General features: G+C 41.6%; 1 protein-coding gene across 1 annotated transcript in view; it reads left to right on the plus strand.

The window, feature by feature from the left end:
• Positions 1 to 20,911: 20,911 nt before the first annotated feature.
• MYOM2 (myomesin 2) overlaps positions 20,912 to 23,402 on the plus strand; it is a gene marked incomplete at both ends in the record, with an annotated part of 84,471 nt that continues 81,980 nt past the window's right edge. Inside the window, 2 exon segments of the mRNA XM_083350171.1 lie at positions 20,912 to 21,018; positions 22,914 to 23,030. Coding sequence (XP_083206297.1) covers positions 20,912 to 21,018; positions 22,914 to 23,030 — 224 coding nt within the window.

The raw sequence follows: 23,402 nt of genomic DNA on the forward strand, positions 1-23,402 counted from the left end.
GTGGCTGGTTTTCCGTTATGCCACCCCCCGCCGCTGGGCTGCGGAACCGACCAGGTGGTTCCACCCCAGGCGCCTAATGGACCCAGAACGGTTCCAGAGGGCGCTTGGGCCTATACCCATCACCCTTACCCACAGCCCAGTTGATGCTCTGGTGGATGCCTGGGAAAGGGCGGCCGCCGGGACACTTGACTGCGTTGTACCCTTGCGACCTCTGACCCGGCGCAGATCCTGTTGGGCTCCATGGTTCTCTGCGGAGCTCCGGGAGATGAAGCGTCAGAGACGAGGTCTAGAGAGCGGTTGGAGGTCCAGCCAATCCGAATCCAACCGATTGCAGTTAAGAACCTTTATAAGGTCTTATCTTGTGGCGATAAGGACGGCGAAGTCTAACTACTTTGCTGCTCTTATCGCGTCTGCAGATAATCGCCCAGCCGCCCTGTTTAGGGTAACTCGCTCCCTCCTTAATCAGGAGGTGAGGGAGGATCCCTTGCGGGGACGAGCCGAGGAGTTTAGTCATCATCTGGCGGACAAAATCGCTCAGATCCGGACCGGTCTGGACTCTGACTGGGCAGAGTCTGATGTGGAGGAATCGGACAGTCTTGAGCATGTTATCTGGACTGAGTTCGACCCTGTTTCCTCTGATGATGTGGACAGGATCATGGGGAGGCTGAGCACCACCACCTGTTTATTGGATCCGTGCCCCTCCTGGCTAGCTTATGCGGCCTGGGAGGGGACACGAGGCTGGTTCCATGCAGTAATAACTGCTTCTTTGAAGGAGGGTGTCTTCCCTGCCGCCTTGAAGGAGGCGGTGGTGAGACCCCTCCTCAAGAAGCCTTCCTTGGACCCGGCTGTTTTAAATAACTATCGTCCAGTCTCCAACCTTCGCTTTTTGGCGAAGGTTGTTGAGAGTGTGGTGGCGCATCAGCTTCCTCTGTTCTTGGAGGAAACTGATTATCTGGACCTGTACCAATCGGGTTTCAGGCCTGGATACAGCACGGAGACGGCATTGGTCGCGCTGGTGAATGATCTCTGGAGGGCTAGGGACAGGGGTTGCTCCTCTGTACTGGTCCTATTAGATCTCTCAGCGGCTTTTGATACCATCAACCAGGGTATCCTGCTGCGGCGTCTCAGGGGGTTGGGAGTGAGAGGCACCATTTTACGGTGGTTTTCCTCCTATCTCCTGGGCCGCTCGCAGTCGGTGTTGACGGGAGGGCAGAGATCCGCCCCAAGGCCTCTTGTTTGTGGAGTTCCTCAGGAGTCGGTTCTCTCGCCCCTCCTGTTCAACATCTATATGAAGCCGCTGGGTGAGATCATTCGTGGTTTCGGGGTGGGGTATCATCAGTACGCTGATGATACCCAATTTTTTCTTTCCACCCCAAACCAACCCAGTGATGCCCTCTCCGTGATGTCCCGTTGCCTGGAGGGGGTCCAGGTCTGGATGGGGAGAAACAGGCTTCGTCTCAATCCCGCCAAGACTGAGTGGCTGTGCATATCGGCATCTCGGGTCAACCAGCCTATTCCATCTCTAACGATGGGGGGGTGAGGTGTTACCCCCCGTTGATAGGGCTCGCAACTTGGGTGTCCTCTTGGATTCACGACTCAATTTTGAAGACCATATAGGAGCCGTGACCAGGGGGGCTTTTGCCCAGGTTCGCCTGGTGCACCAGTTGCGACCCTATCTGGACCGAGATGCCCTACGCACAGTCACTCATGCGCTCGTGACCTCCCGTTTGGACTACTGCAACACTCTTTACATGGGGCTGCCCTTGAGGACCACTCGGAGGCTTCAACTGGTGCAGAATGCGGCCACGCAAGTTGTGATGGGGGTCTCCCGATACTCCCATGTAACACCTCTACTCTGCGAGCTGCATTGGCTTCCGGTTGCCCTCCGGGTGAAATTCAAGGTGCTGGTGATGACCTATAAAGCCCTACATGGCTTGGGTCCGGGATATCTGAGGGAACACCTGCTGCCGGCATCAAGTTCCCTTCGTCCAGTGCGCTCCCACAGGGAGGGTCTTCTCAGGGTGCCACCGGTAAGAGATTGCCGGCAGACGACACCCAGGGATAGGGCCTTCTCAGTGGGGGCGCCTGCCCTTTGGAACCAGCTGCCAGTGGAGCTGAGGACTGCCCCCGACCTCCGTTCATTCCGCCGGGACCTGAAGACCTGGCTCTTCGAGCTCTCTGGCCCAGGCTGAGGATGAATTTATTTTAATTGGGGTTTTACTTATACAGGGATAAATTTAATCTTTTTTAAACTTGGTTTTTTAACTTTTGTATTTTTGGTTTTTAATTACCCTGTAAACCGCCCTGAGTCCTCCGGGAAAGGGCGGTATATAAATGTAATAAAATAAATAAAATAAATAAATTTTCTTCAAATGTGAAGCATTCTCCATCATTTTAGTTTCAAGACTCCCAGCACTTGGTTATAGGGAGCTAAATGGAATCTCATCCTTCGATTTTCTGTGACATGTGTTTTGTGACCTTGTGGCTTTCTTGAATGAGAATATTTATTTCCTGGGTCTACTCTGTCTCCTGAACAGTTACAAAAAATTCCATTCCGTGCCCCACACTTTGGGAGGATAAAGAACAGGTCTTAACTTTCTGTGTGAAGACCCCTCATTTAGTTGAAAAATGCTATCATTTTATCCCTACAAACATTTTTTTCTCAAGCCTAGACAAGCTTAATCTATCTTCACAAGACTTTGCTTCTTATCACTTAATGATACTCTTGCCCTTCTCTAACATGTTCCAGATTTAATCCTTTAATCCTTCCTAAAGCATGAAACCTAGAACTGGAAGTAATACCTGTACAATGCAAAATGAAGTAGAACTATTAATTAAATAATTGCTACATTATAGGATGGCCCAACCTAGTAATGCGTTTAATTCCTTTGTGGCCAATAATGCTCCATTATTCCCTATACTGCTTCTTCAACTTACTAACCTGCCCATTATAAGGACCAGAAATCCTTTGGGATCCTTTAGAACATGCTCTTCCAGGTATCTGGAAATTGTCTATGTCAGTGTGTCTCAAATTTGCCAACTTTAAGACACATGGACTTCAATTCCCAGAATTCTTGTCTTAAAGTTGCCAAGTTTTAGAAACACTGATCTACATTATGATCTACAGGTACTCCTTAACATACAACCATTCATTTAGTGATTGTTCAAAGTTACAATGGCGCTGAAAAAAGTGATTTATGACCATTTTTCACACTTATGCAGCACCAAAGTTCAGACACCTGGCAACTGACTCACATTAATGACGGCTGCAATGTCCTGGGATCATATGATCCCCTTTTCTGGCCTTCTGACAAGTAAAGTCAATGGGGAGCCAGACTCATTTAACAATCATGTTACTAACTTAACCCCTGCAGCAATTCACTTAACGTCTGTGGCAATAAAAAAATGGTAAAATTGGGCAAAACTCACCTAAGAAATGTCTCCCTTAGCAACAAAAATTTTGGGTTCAATTGTGGTCGTAAATTGAGGACTACCTGTATAGTATGCTCCCTGCAGTCCTTGTTCCTTGATTTCCCCAGATTTCTTGCTATCCAACAAAACATCAGCAGGAGAGATTTACTCCCCAAGGTTTTCCCATTACTGTGTGATTCAGGAGGAGCAGTCTTCAACCTCTTTCTCTCCTACAAATTGCCTTGTCTCTTGCTCCTCTGGAATGCACTCACTTCTTCCTGGGAATCCCAACAACATCCCATCACACTAATATTTTATTCCATATATTAGACAAATCCAGATAGTCCTTGTTTAGTGACTACAATTGGGATCGGCCACTCAGCATTAAGGGAAGCTGTTGCTAAGTAAAACCTCAGCTATGCTTGTGATTTTACTCTAGCTTTCCTTTGCTTTACAGACCTGCAAAGGTCATAAGTGCAAGGTTGCAAAGTTACTTATTCATCACTGTCATAATGGCAATTGGTCACTAAATGAGGCAGTTGATAAACAAGGACTACCTGTACATCTAGTCTACTGTTTACAAATACAAACCTTTTTATCCCCATAGAGTAAGGTACTATTTGGTTACCAGTTTGGATGTCTCAGTTTGTTGTGATTCAGGGTCAACCTGTGGGTTCGGCAGTTGGGTCGGACGACTCAGAGGAGGCGGGGGGTGTTGAAGACCTTGCTGAGGGGGTTGAAGATCTTGCTGATGAGAGCCCTCAGCCAGGCCCCTCCCACTTGGTCACCAGGGAGACCCAGCTGTGTGAGCCTGACAGTGTGGATGAAGATGACCCACAGCTGGCCCTGTTCAAGGATGCCCGACGCAGGAGGCAGTCAATTAGAAGTAAACAGAGGAAGGCAATGGGGCTCCTCGGAAGGAGGCAGAGAGAAGCCACGCCCTGAACTGTATAAAAGGGGAATGTGTGGGAGGGCTGGTTTGCTGAAGGCAACCGCTTGGATAGTTCCTGTTTCTTAAAGCTCCTGTTTCTTGGTTTGTCTTGTTCCGTTTGTTTTTGTGGTAATAAATTTGGCAGGCGTAATTCCAGCCTCTTGCCTTCTTGTAAAAGGGGTTGTCCCTGCCTTTTCTGCAGGGCTGGTAGCAGGCTGGTACAGAACACAGTTTGCATGTTTGCCTAATAACTGTGTCTTTCATGGTACTTTAAGGCTTCAATGAAAACTTTTGAAGATTTTTCTTCTTGCTTTAGAAGCTCTCTCTAATTTGGCAAGACAACGTAAAGCTGATCTTCTAACAGTGGAGAGAACATGCTGTGCTATTCAAAAAAGAATTGCTGAGTGCAACCTATCCAGGAGCTTGGAGCGAGACTGGACCCCCCATGTTTTACCTTTTGTTGCTGACCCCCCTTGGATCAACTGCAAACAAATCATACTTTTCAGCATAATGTTTTGTAGAGCTGAGAGCTATTGCCCATCCATGGAACATCTGAGCGGAGGTGAAAATTCACACCCTAGTTTATAGGATGGCTGTAGAGTGGGATGACTGAAATATGGTTTGCCAGTGACAAATTTGACCAGAGCATAATATCAATAATTTAAAGGCAACTGTTTTTATTTTCTCACTTTCCTTTTACAAGAGCGTATGTGGTTTTTACAGCCTGGTTCAGCCTTAGTGAAACTGAAATGGATGGCTAATATTCGGAACTGGATTTTAATACTCTGGGTCTTTGCTGGCACACATGCCATCCTATCTGGGAGGGAATAGGGAGGAATGAGATGAAAATCTTGCAGGAAATATATATCAAACATTATAGGCTGTTTATTAAGAGAGGAAAATAAAACCTTTTATGTACTCGGCACATGAGATCATTTTATCCTTTTGCTACATTTCATTTTTATTTGTCTCATTGATGCAATCCATCTACTTTCTCAACTGTTATTGACTCTAGGTGGTTCATCTGGGCTTATTTCTTTCCCTAAAATCATGTGTAGTATCTTCTGGTACCCTCTAGAGATGTTGGTCTCCAGCCCTGCAAATTATGAGCAAGTATGACCTGGGATCATCACGTTAGCTGGGAATGCTTGGAGCTCCATGTCTCATGATGTTAGAAGGTATCAAGCATGAAAATGGTTCTTATGCTGCTGAAACAAATCCAGAGGATAAGTGGCACAGAATTTTATTAGAAAAGTGAGGAACGTATTATATATTAGCAAGTAATAAGTACACTGATTGCATGGGCAAAGGTAAAATACATGTAGTCCTCAACTCGCGATCACAATTGATCCCCGAATTTCTGCTGCTAAGCAACACAGTTGTTAAGTGAGTTTTGTTCCATTTTATGGTCTTTCTTGCCCCAGTTGTTAAGTGAATCACTGCAGTGGTTATGAACACAGCTGTTAAGTGAATCTGGCTTCCGCAATGGCTTCACCTATCAGAAGGTTGCAAAAGGCGACCCTGGAACACTGCAACCGTCATAAATATGAGTCAGTTGCCAAATGTCCAAATTTTGATCCCATGACCATTGGGGTGCTGCAATAGTTCGAGTGTGAAAAAGGGTTGTAAGTTGCTTTCTTTTTGTGCCGTTGTAACTTTGGTCATTAAACAAATGGTTGCAAATCGAGGACAACCTGTACGATTGTTGGGGTAAGAAGCAAAGGCATGTATCTACAGCTTTTAGTGATCTAAAAACTCTTTGGAAATTAGTATTTGCACTGGGACTAAACCTAGACCTAACCCAGGCCAGAAAAGAAAGGAAGGATTGAGTGGCTTGGTTCTAATGTTCCCTTGGTCACACTGCTTTCTACAGCTTTTCTCACACAGGGGGCCCTTAAATTGCAATCATTTGTTTAATGACTGAAGTTACAACGGCACTGAAAGAAGCAACTTACCACCGTTGCGGCATCCCCATGGTCACATGATCAAAATGTGGATGCTTGACAAATAGTATGTTATTTATTAACTGAGCAAAAGTTACAGGCCCTTTGAAATGGTAAAATTCATAGGCTTTTACAGCAAAGTATCATACACAGGATGCTACTTTTACATAGTATCATCTGATGTACCCTATAGTCATGAGGTGAAGGGAGAAAATGAGGCAAGGCATGAGAAATAGGGAGATGATTGTTCCATATCTGGTGACGGTTTTGAGTCCCTCTTGTGCTGGAGTGCCATTGAGGCTCAGTCTCACTCTTTGATTTTAACCCTACATAATTGAAGGATAAAGGTTCCCCCACACATGCGTGCTAGTTGTTTCCGACTCTAGGGGCCGGTGCTCATCTCCGTTTCAAAGCCGAAGAGCCAGCGCTTGTCCGAGGACGTCTCCGTGGTCATGTGGCCGGCATGACTAGATGCCAAAGGCGCACGGAACGCTGTTACCTTCCCACCGTAGTGGTCCCTATTTTTCTACTTGCATTTTTACGTGCTTTTGAACTGCTAGGTTGGCAGAAGCTGGGACGAGTAACATGTGCTCACTCTGTTATGCGGCACTCGGGATTCGACCCGCCAAACTGCCGACCTTCTGATCGACAAGCTCAGCATCCTAACCCACTGAGCCACCACGTCCCTACCAATTGAAGGATAGAAATATCCAAAAAGGGAAGAAAAGGTTCCACAAACCTAAACATCAGTTTTTTCTGAGAATGATATGACTGATCCGAAAGCGATATTGCTGCATCGATCAGATACAGACAGACTAGAAATAAAAAAAATTAAAATAAGCAAAAAATGGTAAGAGAACACCTGTTTGATCTTGATAAATATAAATCACTGAGACCTGAGGGATTATATCCCAGAGTTCTGAAAAAGCTGGCAGATGTTATCTCAGAACCATTGTATCATATCTTTAAAAAAGCACTGGGGACACTGGGGAACTACCTGAGGATTGGAAAAGAGCTTATGGGGTTCCCATCTTAAAAAAAAAAGCAGGGGGAACAGTCCCAGGAAGCTACAGACCAATCAGCTTAACATCAATACTTGGGAAGATACTGGAAAAAATAATTAAAAAACAGATCTGTAAATATCTAGAAACAAATAAAGTTATAACTAGTAGCCAGCGTGGGTTTGTTAAAAATGGATAATGCCAAACCAATCTTATTTCATTCTTTGACAAAGTGACTTATTTAGGAGACCAGTAAAATGCTATGGACATAGTATATTTAGACTTCAGCAAGGCATTCGACAAAGTAGATCACAACCTACCTCTTAGTAAACTAGAAAAATGTGGGATAGACAAGATTCTCACCAGATGGATTTGTAACTGGCTGTTAAACTGTACTCAATGAATAGTCCTTAATGGTACTACATCTACATGGAGGGAAGTAAGCAATGGGATACCACAAGCAACTGTCTTAGGCCCAGCACTCTTCAATATCTTCACAAATGACTTAGATGAAGGAATAGAAGGGGAACTTATCAAATTTGCAGATAATACTAAGCTGGCAGGAATAGCCAACACCCAAGAAGACAAACTCAGGAACCAAAAAAGATCTTGATAGATTTGAATAATGGGCCCTATCCAACAACCTTAATGTGGAGAAAAGCAAGGTTTTACACCTAGCCAGGAAATACCAAAGGTACAAGTACAGATTAGGTGAAACCTGGCTCAAAAACAGTGAGAGGCACCTTGGAGTCCTAGTGGATGATCACTTAAACATGAGCCAGCAGTGTGCAGCAGCAGCCAAAAAACCTAATACAATCCTTGGTTGTATAAACAGAGGCATAGAATCAAAATCACCTGAAGTATTAGTACTGCTTTATAAAGCCTTAGTAAGGCCACATCTGGAATACTGTATCCAGTTTTGGTCACCACATTACAGTACAAAAAAGATGATGAGACTTTGGAAAAAATGCAGAGAAGAGCAACTAAGATGATTAAGGGCCTGGAGACAAAAACATATGAAAAACAGTTCCCGGAATTGGGTATGGCCAGTTTAGAGAAAAGAAGGACTAAGGGTGAGATGATAGCAGTATTCCAGTATTTGAGGGGCTGGCACAAAGAAGATGGAGTCAACTTATTTTCCAAAGCACCAGAAGGCAACTAAAGGAATCTAATCAAGGAGAGAAGCAACCTGGAATTAAGAAGAAACTTCCTAACAATGAGGACAATTAATCAGTGGAACAGCTTGCCTTCAGAAATTGTGGGTGCTCCATCACTGGAGGTTTTTAAGAAAAGACTGGAGAGCCACCTGTCTGAAATGGTATAGGGTCTCTTGCTTGAACAGAGACTTGGACTAGAAGACGTCCAAGGTCCTTCCCAGTTCTATTCTGATTGATTGATCTTCAGAATCATGTAGCAATTACCAGAAATTTCAACAGAGAATTTGTTGAAATTCCATTCAACAAATCTGGCCAAATAAATGAATGGAAGATGATGGACATGACTCTGTGGGAGATTTGAATCTGCAGAAAGCTCTTGCTCCAGATTTAGGCATCCTCTGTGGAAATATCCATTTTATTTGACTGAAGGGCCCAAATGACCACCTCTAACTCTGTAGTTTTATGATTCTAAATATGCCACAGGAGAGCACATTCATCTTGACTTTCAGGGAATGCCACTTTTTTTAATCTTGTGTAATTCCAAATGAAGCTTATTTATACTTCTGTCAGACACTTACTTGCCTCTTGTCTCCACTCTTCTGCACCTCCATCTGTAACAATATCTTATGGCTGGAAACCCAGTGTTTGAATTACATGAATAACAAATGTGTCTTCTAGTTCTTCTTTCTGTGTCTTTTTTTACAATTTAACTGAGGCTGGGCACAATTGGGCAAGGGCTTAAGTACCATTCGACAGCACTGTGGCCCAAATTTAGCCAGGTTAAATTTGTGGTAATGGCTGCAGTCTTCGACACCCACAGAAGCATATTTCACTGAACATAATACAAGTAGTCCCCAATTTATGACCACAATTGAGTCCAAATTTTCTGTTGCTAAATGATATGGTTGTTAAGTTAATTTTGCCCCATTTTATGAACTTTCTTGTCACAGTTGTTAAGTGAGTCACTGCAGTTGTTAACTTACTAACATGTTTGTTAAATAAAACTGGCTTTCCCACTGAGTCTGCTTGTCAGAGGTTCACAAAAGGGGATCACATGACCCCGGGGACACTGCAGCGGTCACAAATACGAGTCAGTTGCCAAATATTTGACTTTTGATCACATGACCAGGGGGATGCTGCAAAGGTTGTAAATGTGAAAAACAGTCGTAAGTCACATTGTAACTTCAAACGGTCACTAAATGGACAGTTGTAAGTCGAGGACTACCTGATTCTGTCTACTGTATATATGGGTATCTGACTGCACATGACATTTCTTTCTAAAAGTACATTTAGGGTTTGGGCTTTAAGCCACAATACAATGCTGGCTTCCAAATGATGTTTAGCTGTTACATCCATCTGTCCCAAACAATATGACCAAGGGTGAGGGATGCTAGGATGGTAAAAAGACCAGATCCCGTAGCCTCTGCTGGAGGGCCTTCTGATTTTCAGCAACTCACCCTATCTGAAGACCAAGTGAGAACTGTATTGAAGGCTGTGAATCCCAGCAAAGCCGCAGGCCCAGATGGGGTGCTGGGGATAGTGGTTAAGAATTGTGCCGACCAATTAGCAGGGGTACTGACAAGGATTTTTAACATCTCCTTGCAAATGACATGTGTACCATCATGCTTGAAAGCAGCTACCATTGTCCCAGTCCCAAAGAAAACTGCAATTGAGTGCCTGAATGACTACAGGCCTGTTGCATTAACGTCTGTAGTCATGAAATGCTTCGAAAGACTGGTTCTCCAACATCTCAGGACATGCCTCCCACTGGATTTCGATAAACAACAATTTGCCTATAGGGGGAACAGGTTGACAGACGATGTCATAGCTACTGCTTTACACTCTGTAGCAAGTCATCTTGAGAAACCTGGAAGCTATGTCAGGATGCTTTTTGTTGATTATAGCTCGGCTTTCAACACCATTTTGCTGAGCACTTTCATCGAGAAGCTGACTGACTTGAAATTTTCCCCCTCCATCTGCGATTGGATTCAAACAGTGAGGGTTGGGTCTGCTTTGTCCACCCCTCTGAAGCTTTGCACTGGCTCACCACAGGGCTGCGTGCTTAGCCCCTACCTATACTCTTTGTACACATATGACTGTGTATCATCCGACCCATCTACTGCGATAATTAAGTTTGCAGATGATACTACTGTGGTGGGTCTTATTACAGGTGGGGATGAGACAGCATATAGGGTGGAGGTACAAAAACTATTCACATGGTTTTGTAACAACAATTTGCACTTGAACATCGGCAAGACAAAAGAGATGGTACTAGACTTCCAGAGGAAAAAGGAGAAACCTGCCCCACTTTACATTAGGGAGGACTGTGTGGAGAGAGTTTCCTCCTTTAAATTTATGGGAGTCTACCTCTGTGAAGATCTTACCTGGAAAGTTAATACAACCCAGGTGGCCAGAAAGGCCCAACAGAGACTTCACTTTCTCAGGGTCTTGCAGAAGAACAGGGTAGAATAACGGCTTATGACCCTCTTTTACCAGTCTACTATAGAGAGCGTCCTCTCGTATGGTATTGTGGTTTGGTATGCTGGTCTGACAGCCGTGGATAGGAAAGTATTACAGAGGGTGGTGAGTACATCACAAGACATTGTGGGCTGTCCCCTGACACCACTGGATGACATCGTCAGGGCTCGCTGCCTTGGAAGAGTGAGGAAAATTCTCAGAGATGACTCCCTGCACTGTATCTCTTTACTCTCCTACCATCGAGTAGGAGATATAGGAGTATAGCCAGCGGTACCAACAGGCTGAAGAACAGCTTTTATCCATGGGCTGTTAGGCTTTTGAATGGGAAATAATTTTATGAACTTTATGCATAATTGACTTGTGAGGCCGGTGCATTGTGCAATTAGCTTACATGGTGTAATAAGATGGAGGGTTTGTGTCACTGTAAGTTGGGGGTGAGGGAACGAAGGGAGGCTCAGCCAATCTCAATGTATACATGGTTGTACTTTGACAATAAAAGTTTCATTCTGTTACATCCATCTGTCCCAAACAATATGACCAAGGGTGAGGGATGCTAGGATGCCTTCTTCACAACATCTGGAGAGACACATGTTCCCCACCCCTACTTTATGCCTGCATTTAAGACTCCATTGGAACAATGAGACTGGAAGTATTGAAGATGGTTTGTTCCATTATTTTATTTATTAATTTATTTGTAAAATTTATTAGCCACTCATCTTATCACATGGTAATTCTAGGCGGCTTACAATATTATTGCTACTGCATCTGTGGTCACTAGCTCACCCAAAAGCTCTTATATTCCCTTTTTCTCATTCTGTACTTTCCTCTTTCATGGTCCTCTGGCACACTGAATATTTTGACAGCAGCTGGATTTAACAACAACAACAACAAAAAAAAGGATCTCTTGTCAAGTTAGCAATAGTGAAGGCCTGGCATCTCCGACGGAAACTAGAGCTAAGCAATGGTCTCTTGGGCAAGCTTGATCTCTCCCTGTGTTCACACAGTTTTTTAAAAACCTAGATGATGTGACTTAACATATGGCAAGAATGTTTTTTTAATAATCCAAGCAGCTCCTAAAGAGACTTTGGGGAGGATCAGCTTACACCTCCGAGCGCAAGAGAAATCTTGCCTCCGCACTAATCCGATTTTCAAAACTTAATGACTTGAGTTGGTCTTTTTAATCGTTATCAGCCCTGCCCCAGCTATTTGATATGTACGGTTGAGAAATATGTTCGCTGAGATTGTATACATACGTACATATACATTTACATATATAACATTTAATATATATATCAGGCAAGTTGCCAATATTTTCTGTATGTCAACAAAATGCACAGATAGGAAGTTCTCTCCACTCTAAGGAAAGGTTTTCCCAAAGGTGGGAAACCAGGACATCCCCACTTACCTAAGTCATAGTTCATTGCTTAAAAGACCCATCTCTGATTTGTGAGAGCTCCTCAATTGGTTCTATATATAGATTAATAGCTACCCATAAATGGGAGGGAAGGGCCAGCAGCCTTCCTTTAGACATTATTTTTGTTTTCCCTTGCCCAGAGCTGAGCCAGACTGCCTTCCACTCAGCTCTGCAGTCTTGACATCTAATTAAGTAAGTAAGTCTTTCTTTTCTAGAATATATATATATATATATATATATTGTGGTGGTCCCAATGAGAAGAAAACGCAGGTTGTCTAAAGTGCTTTTTCTGTTTCTTCATTGAGTGACTTTTTATTTAAGGGCAGAGATAGAACAGAACAAAAACAAACCAACAAAAAACCCCTGGAATAACACAATGGGTGCGTATCTATTGAGGGGCTTAATTAAAGCCAATGGGATGTGAGGAGCTTTAGACCTGCTACCCAAAAGTCAAAATCAGGAGTTTATCAGGCAGGTTACTGATGGGAGCATTGAATTTTACATCGGTTAGTGGAGCAAACAAGGAGATTTGTTTTTTTATTACCATGAAATATCATTGCATTTATTAAGGGATTCAGCACTGCTTCATTCACTATTCTTTTATTTAATCTATAGACCTATTAAGACTGAAGTTAGAAACGGAGCGAAGCTATAGAAAGTTTTCATTTGAATTTATCTAGGAATCCTTTTCAACGAACAAGCGAAAGTTATCAAAACTCACGACCGTTTTCCACAGAAACATCCCGATTCTTCCCCCGTATCGTTTGAAGTCTTCTTTTGGGAAAGATGGACTTCTGATTGCTGACGCTTCCTAGCGTTCCCTGCATGATACAGTTTTGTATGTTCTAAAAAGCAACAACAACAAAAACCTTGGTCTCCTGATGGGTGGGAAAATTTGATTTTTGCTTCTTAAATGATGCCTGCTGCAGAATAGAATTACTTGAAGAAAGGCGGAGGAGCCAATGAAAAAAAGCCGTCCTGGTGAAGAATAGCATAAATTGGGGATGTGTGGCAGTGACTTCCTCTGATTAGCACATCCTTTAGTGTCTAATAAAAAGGATGCAGAATATTCAGAGGGCATTTGGGATCTGCATCTTGAACTGCTGTGGGCTTTAAGCCTATTTTTATGCATGGGATTTGATGGGGAGTGCTTTCAGCTGAATCTAAATTATGTTGCTGGGTAGCCTAGCTCCAGGGCTAATTAAAACACATGAGCATGGTAGAATAATATTGCCTTTTGTCAGCATGTTTAAGTTTAGTGGAAGCATTCTAAGGCTATCCGTTCATCATAATTCTTAAATCAAATTCCCAGGATATGATCAAAGGGCAGCTCCATAGCTTTCTCTTACAGATGTGATTTAAAAAAAGTGTCTCTGTCCATGAGTTGCAGGCAATGACAGGTGTGCCAGTGGTAACCTGACTTGCATGATTATTGTGTAGCTGTGACAACTTCACTCCACAATATTCTTTTACCTAAGATACAAAGCATTTCATCTTAATTGGAGTTAGGCTGTGGTAAGATGGGCTAATGCTGGGAAAGATTGAGGGCAATAGAAGAAAGGGACGACAGAGAATGAGGTGGCTGGATGGAGTCACTGAAGCAGTAGGTGTGAGCTTAAATGGACTCCAGAAGATGGTAGAGGACAGGAAGGCCTGGAGGAACGTTGTCCATAGGGTCCTGATGGGTTGGACATGACTTCACAACTAACAACAACAACAACAAAGTTGGGCAGTCAGTAAATTATTAAATAAAAAATAAATTATAATTCAGCAAAATGTATCTAATTATGAATCATTCATAAGGGCCAAGGTGTTGGGTCAAATAGGTGATCTTTTTAAAAACAGGAACAATTAAAAATCACACTCTATGAGCACCAAAATGGGGTAGAGAACCATCCTCCCCAATCTACGTAGCTGGTAGAGTTGGGAGGGGGCTTGATTAGGATCCTGCCAATGAATAGTGGGACTGTGACCCACACTATGTGTCTCCAGTGTTCCTATCAATCCTCTTCCTGGCTGCCTTGTGAATCCAAAAAGTTTTGCTTATTTATCAACAAAGGAGAATATTTGTAGCTCAGAGTTGAACTGTGGGGTCCTTGGTGCTCTCTGAGCTTGGTTGTTTTCTTGCAGATGTTTCATTATCGGGAGAAGGGCGGTATATAAAAACAAACAAACAAATAAATAAATAAATAAATTAGGTAGTGCTAGTCGCAACATCTAACACTGATGATGCTACTTAGTTTGGATAATGACATGTCTGCAAGAAAACAACCAAGCTCAGAGAGCACCAAGGACCCCCTCATTTATTTATTACTTTATTCATTTATCACAAATTTATCATTTTGGAATCCCCATCTTCCTCATAGAGAGGGACTCTAGATGGTATAAAATAAAATCTTAAAACATAAAAATAGTATATCAGAGTTAAAATTTAAAAAGATGCAAAGATAATTAAAAACAATTTTACAATTAGTTTAAAAAGTGAAGAAAGAGCTTTCACGTTGCTAACCAGCTCCATGTCTGTGAACTCCTCTGGGCTCCCCATGCAAGGCTGCAGATCCATGTTTTCATACCTTTCCGGAAGGCTGGGGGGGGGGAGCTTCCTCACCTCTAGAGGGAGAATATTCCACAGGGCAGGGGGCAATGGCAGGGAAGGCTGTCTTCCTGGAGGCCCCCCCAGTTGGAGTTCTTTAACTGATCAAGTCTGTGACATACCTTTCCTGCCTGATTGGGTGGGACAAAGCAACGTAATAGAATGAAGACGGTTCTGTAGGAAGATGGCCCTATGCCATGTAGGGCTTTAAGGGTCATAACCATCACCTTGAATTGGACTCGGAAGCAAACTGGCACCCAATGCTTGTGCAGTAGAAGCTTTCTTTGGGAGCACATTCTGTACCAGCTGAAGTTTCTGGCAACTTTTCAAGGGTATCCCTATGTAGAGTATTTTGCAAGAGTCCATGTTCATGGTAACAGAGCTCTGCGTGTGTCAATCTGGAGCTTGGTTCTCAGCTGCAGAGGCCTTCCCTAAAGGCCTCTGATGGTGAAATGAAGGCCAGCGGGTGCCGTGTGTGTCAACCTGGAACTCCATTCTCAGCTGCAGAGGCATTTCCTGAAGGCCTCTATGGAGAAATGAAGGCCAGGGGTGACGCGTGCAAGTGATGAGCAGCCACAGAAAAGTGAACTGCTGAAGCAAGGCAGGTGTCGGGGTGTGAGAGGCCTGGCTGCAATGTTCAGCCAGTGCAGTGCAGGTGGGGCAGCTCCACCACCCGCTCTAGCCTGATTTTTAGGCGTGCGCCTCGCCCCAAATCTAGGTCTTATTTTTGGGGTAGAGCTTTTATTAGGCCCACCCCCCAAAACCAAGCTAGGGCTTATTTTCAGGGAAACACGGTGGATACATATGCATGCATATTTGCTTTTGGAGTCTGCATCGAACAGCAGTTATGTAGTTTTGCATGTATATATATGATGGGCATGTACAAATTCTAGTGAATGAAACAGACAAGTGCAGGTTCATTCCTCTGCCTACACTCTACACTTCCATTTTCCCCACTTTCTTGTTCATATACTATCTAAAAATAAATATTCCTTGCATTTTGCTAAGACAGGGAGGAATAGCTTCCTAGCTGTGTTGCTTCAAACTGGAACTGGTAAAAGAAATTCCTAGCAGAAGTTAAAGTGTCAAGCCATCTAAATTTATCTCAAAGTTTGATGAAGCTAGTCCACTGATTTTTTTTAAAAAACCCCAATTATGGTAATAGAATTTATAATCCAAGAAATAACCAATTACTTTTTTAAGTTTAAAAACTTAAATGTTTTTAAATATTCAGAAAGAACAGTTGAAAGAAACACCCCAAACAGTCACTAAACAATTGCACAGGAATTAATTCTTTTTTTGGTAGGATTCCAAGCCTTGGCATTTGTGCAAGAGAAGCTGTTTTATAAAATGGCCCCATGGATTTCCTGTACTATGTTCTTCTTGTGAAAGAAGTTAATTGTTCTCAACAGTTTTCACCATTTGAAAATTTAACGATCTTTTAATTCATTCAAATTATGGACTTCTAAATGCTACAGGAGCTCTGCCATGATGACCTCTATTGATAAAGATCATGATTTGACCTATTACAATTTCATAATTTTTCATTATCACAGGATATCTCTCACTATATCAGCAACAAGCACTTTTTTTTGTTTTTTTAAAAAGGAAGCTAGGACTATGTTTTTCCTCCCAATTTTTCACCTTCAGGGAACCAAGTTGTCACAATGCATGATGGGGCCTGCGTTTATTTATTTATTTTTAAAAAGATCTCATTTGTTTTATCAAGTTTTGGATGGATTAAAGTAAATAATCGGTGTGTTTCAACTGCCCCTGAAAATGGGTCATTTCGGACTTACAAAATTGGGGCACTTTCAGACATGATCTGACAGCACCAGCTGGCTCTAAGCCAGCCATCTTTTCCTTGCAGCAGGAAGAGTAACTTGCATATGGCAATGTTTGGTCATAGCTGGGGGGTGGATTCATTGCTTGAAGACAGAAAGTCTAACATCACAGCAGGCTTGATTTGGCTGTAGTGCAGAAAAGGGACTCTCCTGGGGAATAGAAAACATGAATTTTTGGTTTGTATCTGCATTTGCTGAACCTTTCTCTCCCTTGCTAATATCAACCTGAACTGTTGCAAGGAGAAATGCCTGCAAGTAACTTGCTGGTGAACATTGTAGCATGTTACACTCTGCATTTTAACATCACCTTCATGTTTGGATTGTGGTATGGCAAGTAAAGCGCTCCATACAATTAATGCCGCTGGATTTGTATAATACAGGTTGTCCTCAACTTATGACTGTAATGGAGTCTGTGCATCGTGGCCATAAATGGTGATGGCTTTAAAACAAGTTACCGGCTGGTCCCAATTTTATGACCTAAAGTGGCTGCCAAAACAAATGCTGCAGTCATTAAGCCAACCTATGGTTTGCTATGGGCTGGTTTTGCCAACGTCCAGAAGTAAATGTCAGTTTTTAGCAAAAACATCCTAAAAGGTGGTCATGTGACTGTGGGATGCTGTAAATGGCTTAGTGCCTGACATGAGATCATGTGACCTCAGATAGCGTCTGGCCATCAGAACTTCAGAACCAGGTTGTAAGTATCCACGGGGAAGTCCATTGTAACTTTGAACTAAGGGACCAGCTATAAATCAAGAACGATCTGTATTTGAAATATTCCTAGATATATTTCCTAGAATAATATTGATTGCATACCATAGGCCTTCGTCTGCATGGCGTTTTCTCCAAGACCTTGTTTTTCAGATATGACTATTAACATCAATACACCAGGTTCATCTTTCTTCTAGACTGAAAAGTTTCAATGTTTAGGTAGTTTAGGCAGTAATTCCTTACCTTTTTCCACATTGGACTGGATAATATATATGATGTCATGGAGGTTTACATATAGTTTATTTGTATCTGAAACTTTAGAGTAAAGTCTAGGCTATGGACATTCTATTTTATTGTCTCCTTTAGTTGGTGGTTTGTAGAAGACTCAGAGGAACATCTGGTCTTCTCTTTTCCCCAGGGGAACCAATGGGAATTGTCTATCAGGATCTCTTATTGCTGGGAAATGAAATTACTCCTTTGTCTCTCATAAGGAGGAACTCAATTATTATATTCTGTCAAAGGGACTGAGACTTAGTTTTTAGTGGGAACACGATCCAGCTCCAATATCCTTGTAGAAGCTGACCTAGGAAAAGCTTTGGCAGCCACCGTAACTTGATCACCTCTAAGTGCAGAATGTAATGTATGCCATGCTGCATACAGTCTAACCATTCAGGACAGGGGGCGAAGTAGTTTGTCATTCAATGAAATTTACAGGTTGAATCTGGACAGTGCGGTGGCACTGCTTCTCATTGCTTTTGATGGCATAATGTAAGCAGAGTCTCATCTCAGCTTCTATATTTTTGGGAGATGTGGGCCACACCGCTCCGCAAACAGCAAAGAGGTGTTGGCTTGTGTTTCGATATGCCATGCTCCTTATGTCACTCTCCGTGACCTCACTTGCCATCAAAGCTGGAATAGCAGCTCTTGAGGAAGTCCAGAATAACAGAGCTGGAAGGGACCTTGGAAATCTTATAATCCAACCCCCTGCTCAAGTAGGAGACTCTTCTTCAGACAAGAAGTCCAGAAAACCATGAGTACTAACATTACCTTTATTGTAAGGTCAGAGTAATAAAATCTTGCAAGTCTGAAAGTACTTCCCCCTCTCACCTTACCAGAAAACTAGGAAGGGTCCCTTCTGAAGTACTTATTCCATCCCCACCACTCTTTTTGGATTCAGACTTCATATATCAGACCATTGCTTGGGCTGTGGCTCTTCCTCCTGTCTCCCAAGGTCATTTCCACATACCATTATAGCAGACAAGATCCAGGTTGTTCCCTGCTTGAGATACTGGCAAATGGTACCCCTTCTTCTAATTCAAGGTGGCTGGCACTCAAAGCTGGTCATGCAAGTGTATTACTTGAAGCAGAATAATCCTCATGTGCCCTTCTGTCTTTCTGGAAGCAAATCTACAACAGCAGCAAGTTAAATAACAAATATTTTGCTATAGTTTTGAGGCATTCCAAATCAGTCCTTCATTCTGCCTAATGGTAGAACTACTCCTGTTATTTGGGATTTGGCGATAATACCACATCTTTAATCTTCCCATACTGTATATATACACATACAGTATGAGAGTAAATATGCAACATCGGATCTGAGTCTACAGAAATAGGACTCATGCTAGCAAAGTGAATTCTTCTAATGCTTGGGAATTAGCTTAAGTCTAATTCAGTGAATGTCTGTCATCAACATAAAACAGTAACGTTCCTTGCACCGGCTTTCCCATCTTAGACATGATCACATCCAGCCATGCTTGATGCTAATGATGACACCGATGGTGATGAGTAATATAATATTTAAAATAAGCCAAGCAAATATTTTAAAAGCATTTCAGAAGACAAGGTTCATCATCTTAATCCAGATTAGATGTAGGTAGGAAAGGTTGGCAGAGAGGGGAACAGACTAAGTTTGTGAAACATTTCATTTTTTATAGTTATGTTGAGAAGGTTTATGTAGATCTATAAATCAAAGGATTTTTGCTTTATAAAATATTTAATCTGCCTGCGAAACAAATGATGATTATAGGGAGGTTTTGGAAGAAAAATCTTTTAAGGGATCTGCCATTTATCAATAGACGAGAATATTTGTAGCTCAGGGTTGAATTGTGAGTCCTTGATGCTCTTTGAGTTTGCTTGTTTTCTTGCAGATGTTTCACTATCCAAGCAGGAACTTCATCAGTGCACTGATAGTGATGATCATTTTCACTGATGGTATTATCTAGTTTGGTAATGAAAGGTCTACAAGGAAACAACCAAGCTCAGAGAGCACCAAGAACCCCACAAATGCCATGTTTTCTAGCCATTGGTTGTGGATCCCATCTAGCCAATGTCCCTAATTTCTGCATCCAGTAGGAAAAACAGTTATAGATGCACTTTAAATGTAGGACCTCTTGGTGGAATAAAGCAAAGCAATATTTATATAAGGACTGTGTATTGCATGGGTGTCAAACTTGATCGTGTCACGTGACGTAGTACGACATATTGTGACATTTTTTGTCTTTGCGGAGCCAGGGTGAGTGTGGCCTGTGTGTGACACATCCTGCTTGCGGGTTGCCAGTTTGACCCCCCTGGTATATTGGCACACATGAAAAACCTTTTGAAGGTTCTGAAGCTCATGGGTATGTAAAGGGATGAAAGGAATTTTAGTTATGCCATCAAATCCATTAAAAAAATAAATCAGTAAAATAAAAACGATGAAATGATGATGATATATCTTTCCATTTTTACAATGACTACAGAAAGATATGACAGTTATCGTATGGTGCCCATAACTAAATAAAACAGTGAGGAATTGTTTAAATGACCTACAGTATAAGATGTACAGGCCATGTTTTGCAGGGAAAGTAATTGAGTGGTATTTGATAGTATTAGCATAATTACACTATCAAAATAAAATAACTATGTAGCAAACCACACTGCTTCAAAAACTGGGAGGAATAAATCCTATGAAACTGAACATGATTTCAATTCTATAATCTTGGAAAAGTGACATAGTTTCTATGTGGAAACTAATTGTGAACAAAAGCATGAATATTGTAAAGAGTGATTTTTGACTGTGGATATCAATTCCTAGGCCAAATTTTTGGAATGGTAAATATTACGTGATTAAATGGTGAAATGAAGAGCGTTGGACCTAAGCCATTGATATTATGCTGTGTCAGTTGAAGAGCAGCTTGACTGATGGATTTTTAAGCATTTTTAGGATGGAAATGCACACCTCCTAAAAAAGTGAAATGAAACATTTAATCTAATATATTTTGATGTGCATATTTTGTGAATCTAATTGCTGCAGCCACTGGCATTCAATGAATGTTTTTACATACAGTTGATTTCGGTCTGAAGGATGTAATGAAGTGGCCAGAAAGCTCTGACCAAATTGAAATGTAATGTTTTTAATTTACAGGAATAGTGAACAGTGGCAGATTTTCACCATGTCGTCCAAGAGAGTACCATTCTATCAAAAAAGTCACAAGCATTTTGATCTGTCTTATCGCAACCGTGATACTAGATACATGCTCCAGGAATATTCAGCAAGGAGGTAAGGGGCATCACCGCTGTTCCCATATGAAAGCAATTCATATCTGTATACCTTTTGATTTATAAAACTAATCAAAGTGAATAATGACAAGAACAATGGTATTATTAAATAGGCAACCTGTTCTACTTTTTGCCTTATTATTATTTGCCTTATTATTATGGGAGGATGACATTAGGAAATGTATGTGAGGCTATTGGGGCCTAAAAAAAATCTCAGGGTGATGAAGAGCTGTCATAAGAACAATGCAATGCAATTTTTTTTTAAAAAAGTTTCAAAATGCTTCTACAGGCATATTTTGAAAAGGATCAGCTCCTATTTGCAGTCGGACCATCATTTTTCAAGGGGTTATGAACTTCTTCCTTCTACAATAACAAGGAATTATTTTAGCAAATAAAATAGAGAAAATCAAACTTGCGTTTTGTTTTATAGAACACAAAATTTGGCATTTTCACCATATCTATAAGAAATATTACATTTATTGTTTTTAGAATAATGAATTTATTGATAAAACATTCTGAATGTTCATGAATGTTCCTATTACAGTGATACCTCAGTACTCATTGTTAATTGGTTCTGGGAGGTGCAAAAAACGATGAGTACCAAACAAATTTTTCCCATAAGGAATAATGTAGTGAGTCACAAGGCAGTCAACATTGACAAATTCTAGCTTGTGCATTGAATACCAAACAAATGATGAGTACTGAGACAAACTTTTCATGTCAAAAAGTGTTGAGTACCAAATTCAATGAGTTTCAAAGCAGTAGAATACCAAGGTATCACTGTATTCTGTTCCCATTTGAATCTCTAATGGGACCCTAGTTCCTCTCAGCACAGAAGTAGAAATGTATCCTCACTATATTCTCTTGACTGCATGTGGGACTTAGTGAGCCTGAAAGATTCCCTGCATTCAGAAAGTCTGAGACATATGAGATAAGACTTCTGGGAGATATGAACTCCAACAAAAGAAAGAAATACAAATTTGCCAATCTCAACCTTCACTAGTTACTCTGCTTTAGAGGGTGGTTCAAGAGATCACAGGATTTCAGATGATTTGCCCCTTATGGCCCCACCTCCATGCAAGCACCACTTGGGCTATTGCAAACTCCAAGATGGAGAGTTTTATGCAAGAGTCCAGAATTATGCCATGAACAAGCCTCATGGGAGATAACTGAATTATTCTATCTGGGAATGTTTTGCTTGGAAAGAGGAACATCTCCTTCTTTATTGTTTGAAGTTGGTTTATCATTTCAATCAGAATGAGGCTTAGAGTGGGAAAGTGTTGTTTCAGATTCCTACAACTGATGTTGAACGTTAGTGTTTCTGACCTCCTTCCTCTTCTTCTTCTATCTCAAAGCTCAAATTTATTATTTGAAATAATTTCTGTATCCATTTGACTTTTGTGTGGTAGGTCAAGGATTACACTCCCCAAAAGAATGGCTGGGTGTTAGTGCTAAATTAAAATGCAACTTACTTTAAAATTTAATTAAAACTAAATACAGTTAATATGATTGAAGTTGTGCAATTAGTATTCTCTTTTTATCAGAATAAACTTGGTAACACTTTTGCAGATACATATGTAAGAATCATATCTAAGGCATTTGTAGGTTGTACCTCTCTACTCTATGCGATCTAAGACCTTGTCATCTAACCTGAAACAGCAATGGTCTAGATTAGGATCCCAATTCAGAATAAAACATCATATTAGATTATCTTCTTCTATTTAAAAGGTAGGCAAAGGCAGATGTGAAATGTAAGAATAGGTGATGTATACAAATTTGTCGATGGTCAGTTTTTTCTTTGCCTCAAAAGCTATAGAAAACTTAAACTTGTTCAATGTGTTGCTGCCATTGTTATTATTATCACTACTACTAGAAGTATTATTTTGCATTTTGAAGGGCTGCTTCTAGACAGGCCTACCAAACATCATCCAGCCTAGGAAGAACAACATGCGTACTATGTGCCCGAAAAGTTCATACAACGTCTGAAGAGGCCACACAGGAATCGCAGGAAAGGTAAAACTTTCTGCAGCTATAACAATAAAGGTATCCAGGGCCAAACATTTGTCTACTGGTTGGCTAAGCAGCTTTAGGGAACTGGCATGTGGAGAAAATGCCCTTGATTGAAATGCTTAGATCTAGCAAAGGTGAGTGAAAAAAGTAGAGTAGCAGTTGGTCCATATAAAGAAGAAAGCCAGAGGTTAGGACATTAGGAAAAAGAAAGAAGAGAAAGATTTTTATTGTCAACAGTTGCTGAAAAAGCAAAGGTCATGTTTACATGTTGAGTTAGAATACTCAGCTAGATCTTGGACAGCATTTTTTTTAAAAATTTCTTCTAACATTCCTGGGGAGTGATGCTTATCTCCATAGCTTCACAGATATGGAGTC

The sequence above is a fragment of the Vipera ursinii genome (assembly GCF_947247035.1).
Source record: "Vipera ursinii genome assembly, chromosome: 1".
Taxonomy (NCBI): Eukaryota; Metazoa; Chordata; class Lepidosauria; order Squamata; family Viperidae; genus Vipera; species Vipera ursinii.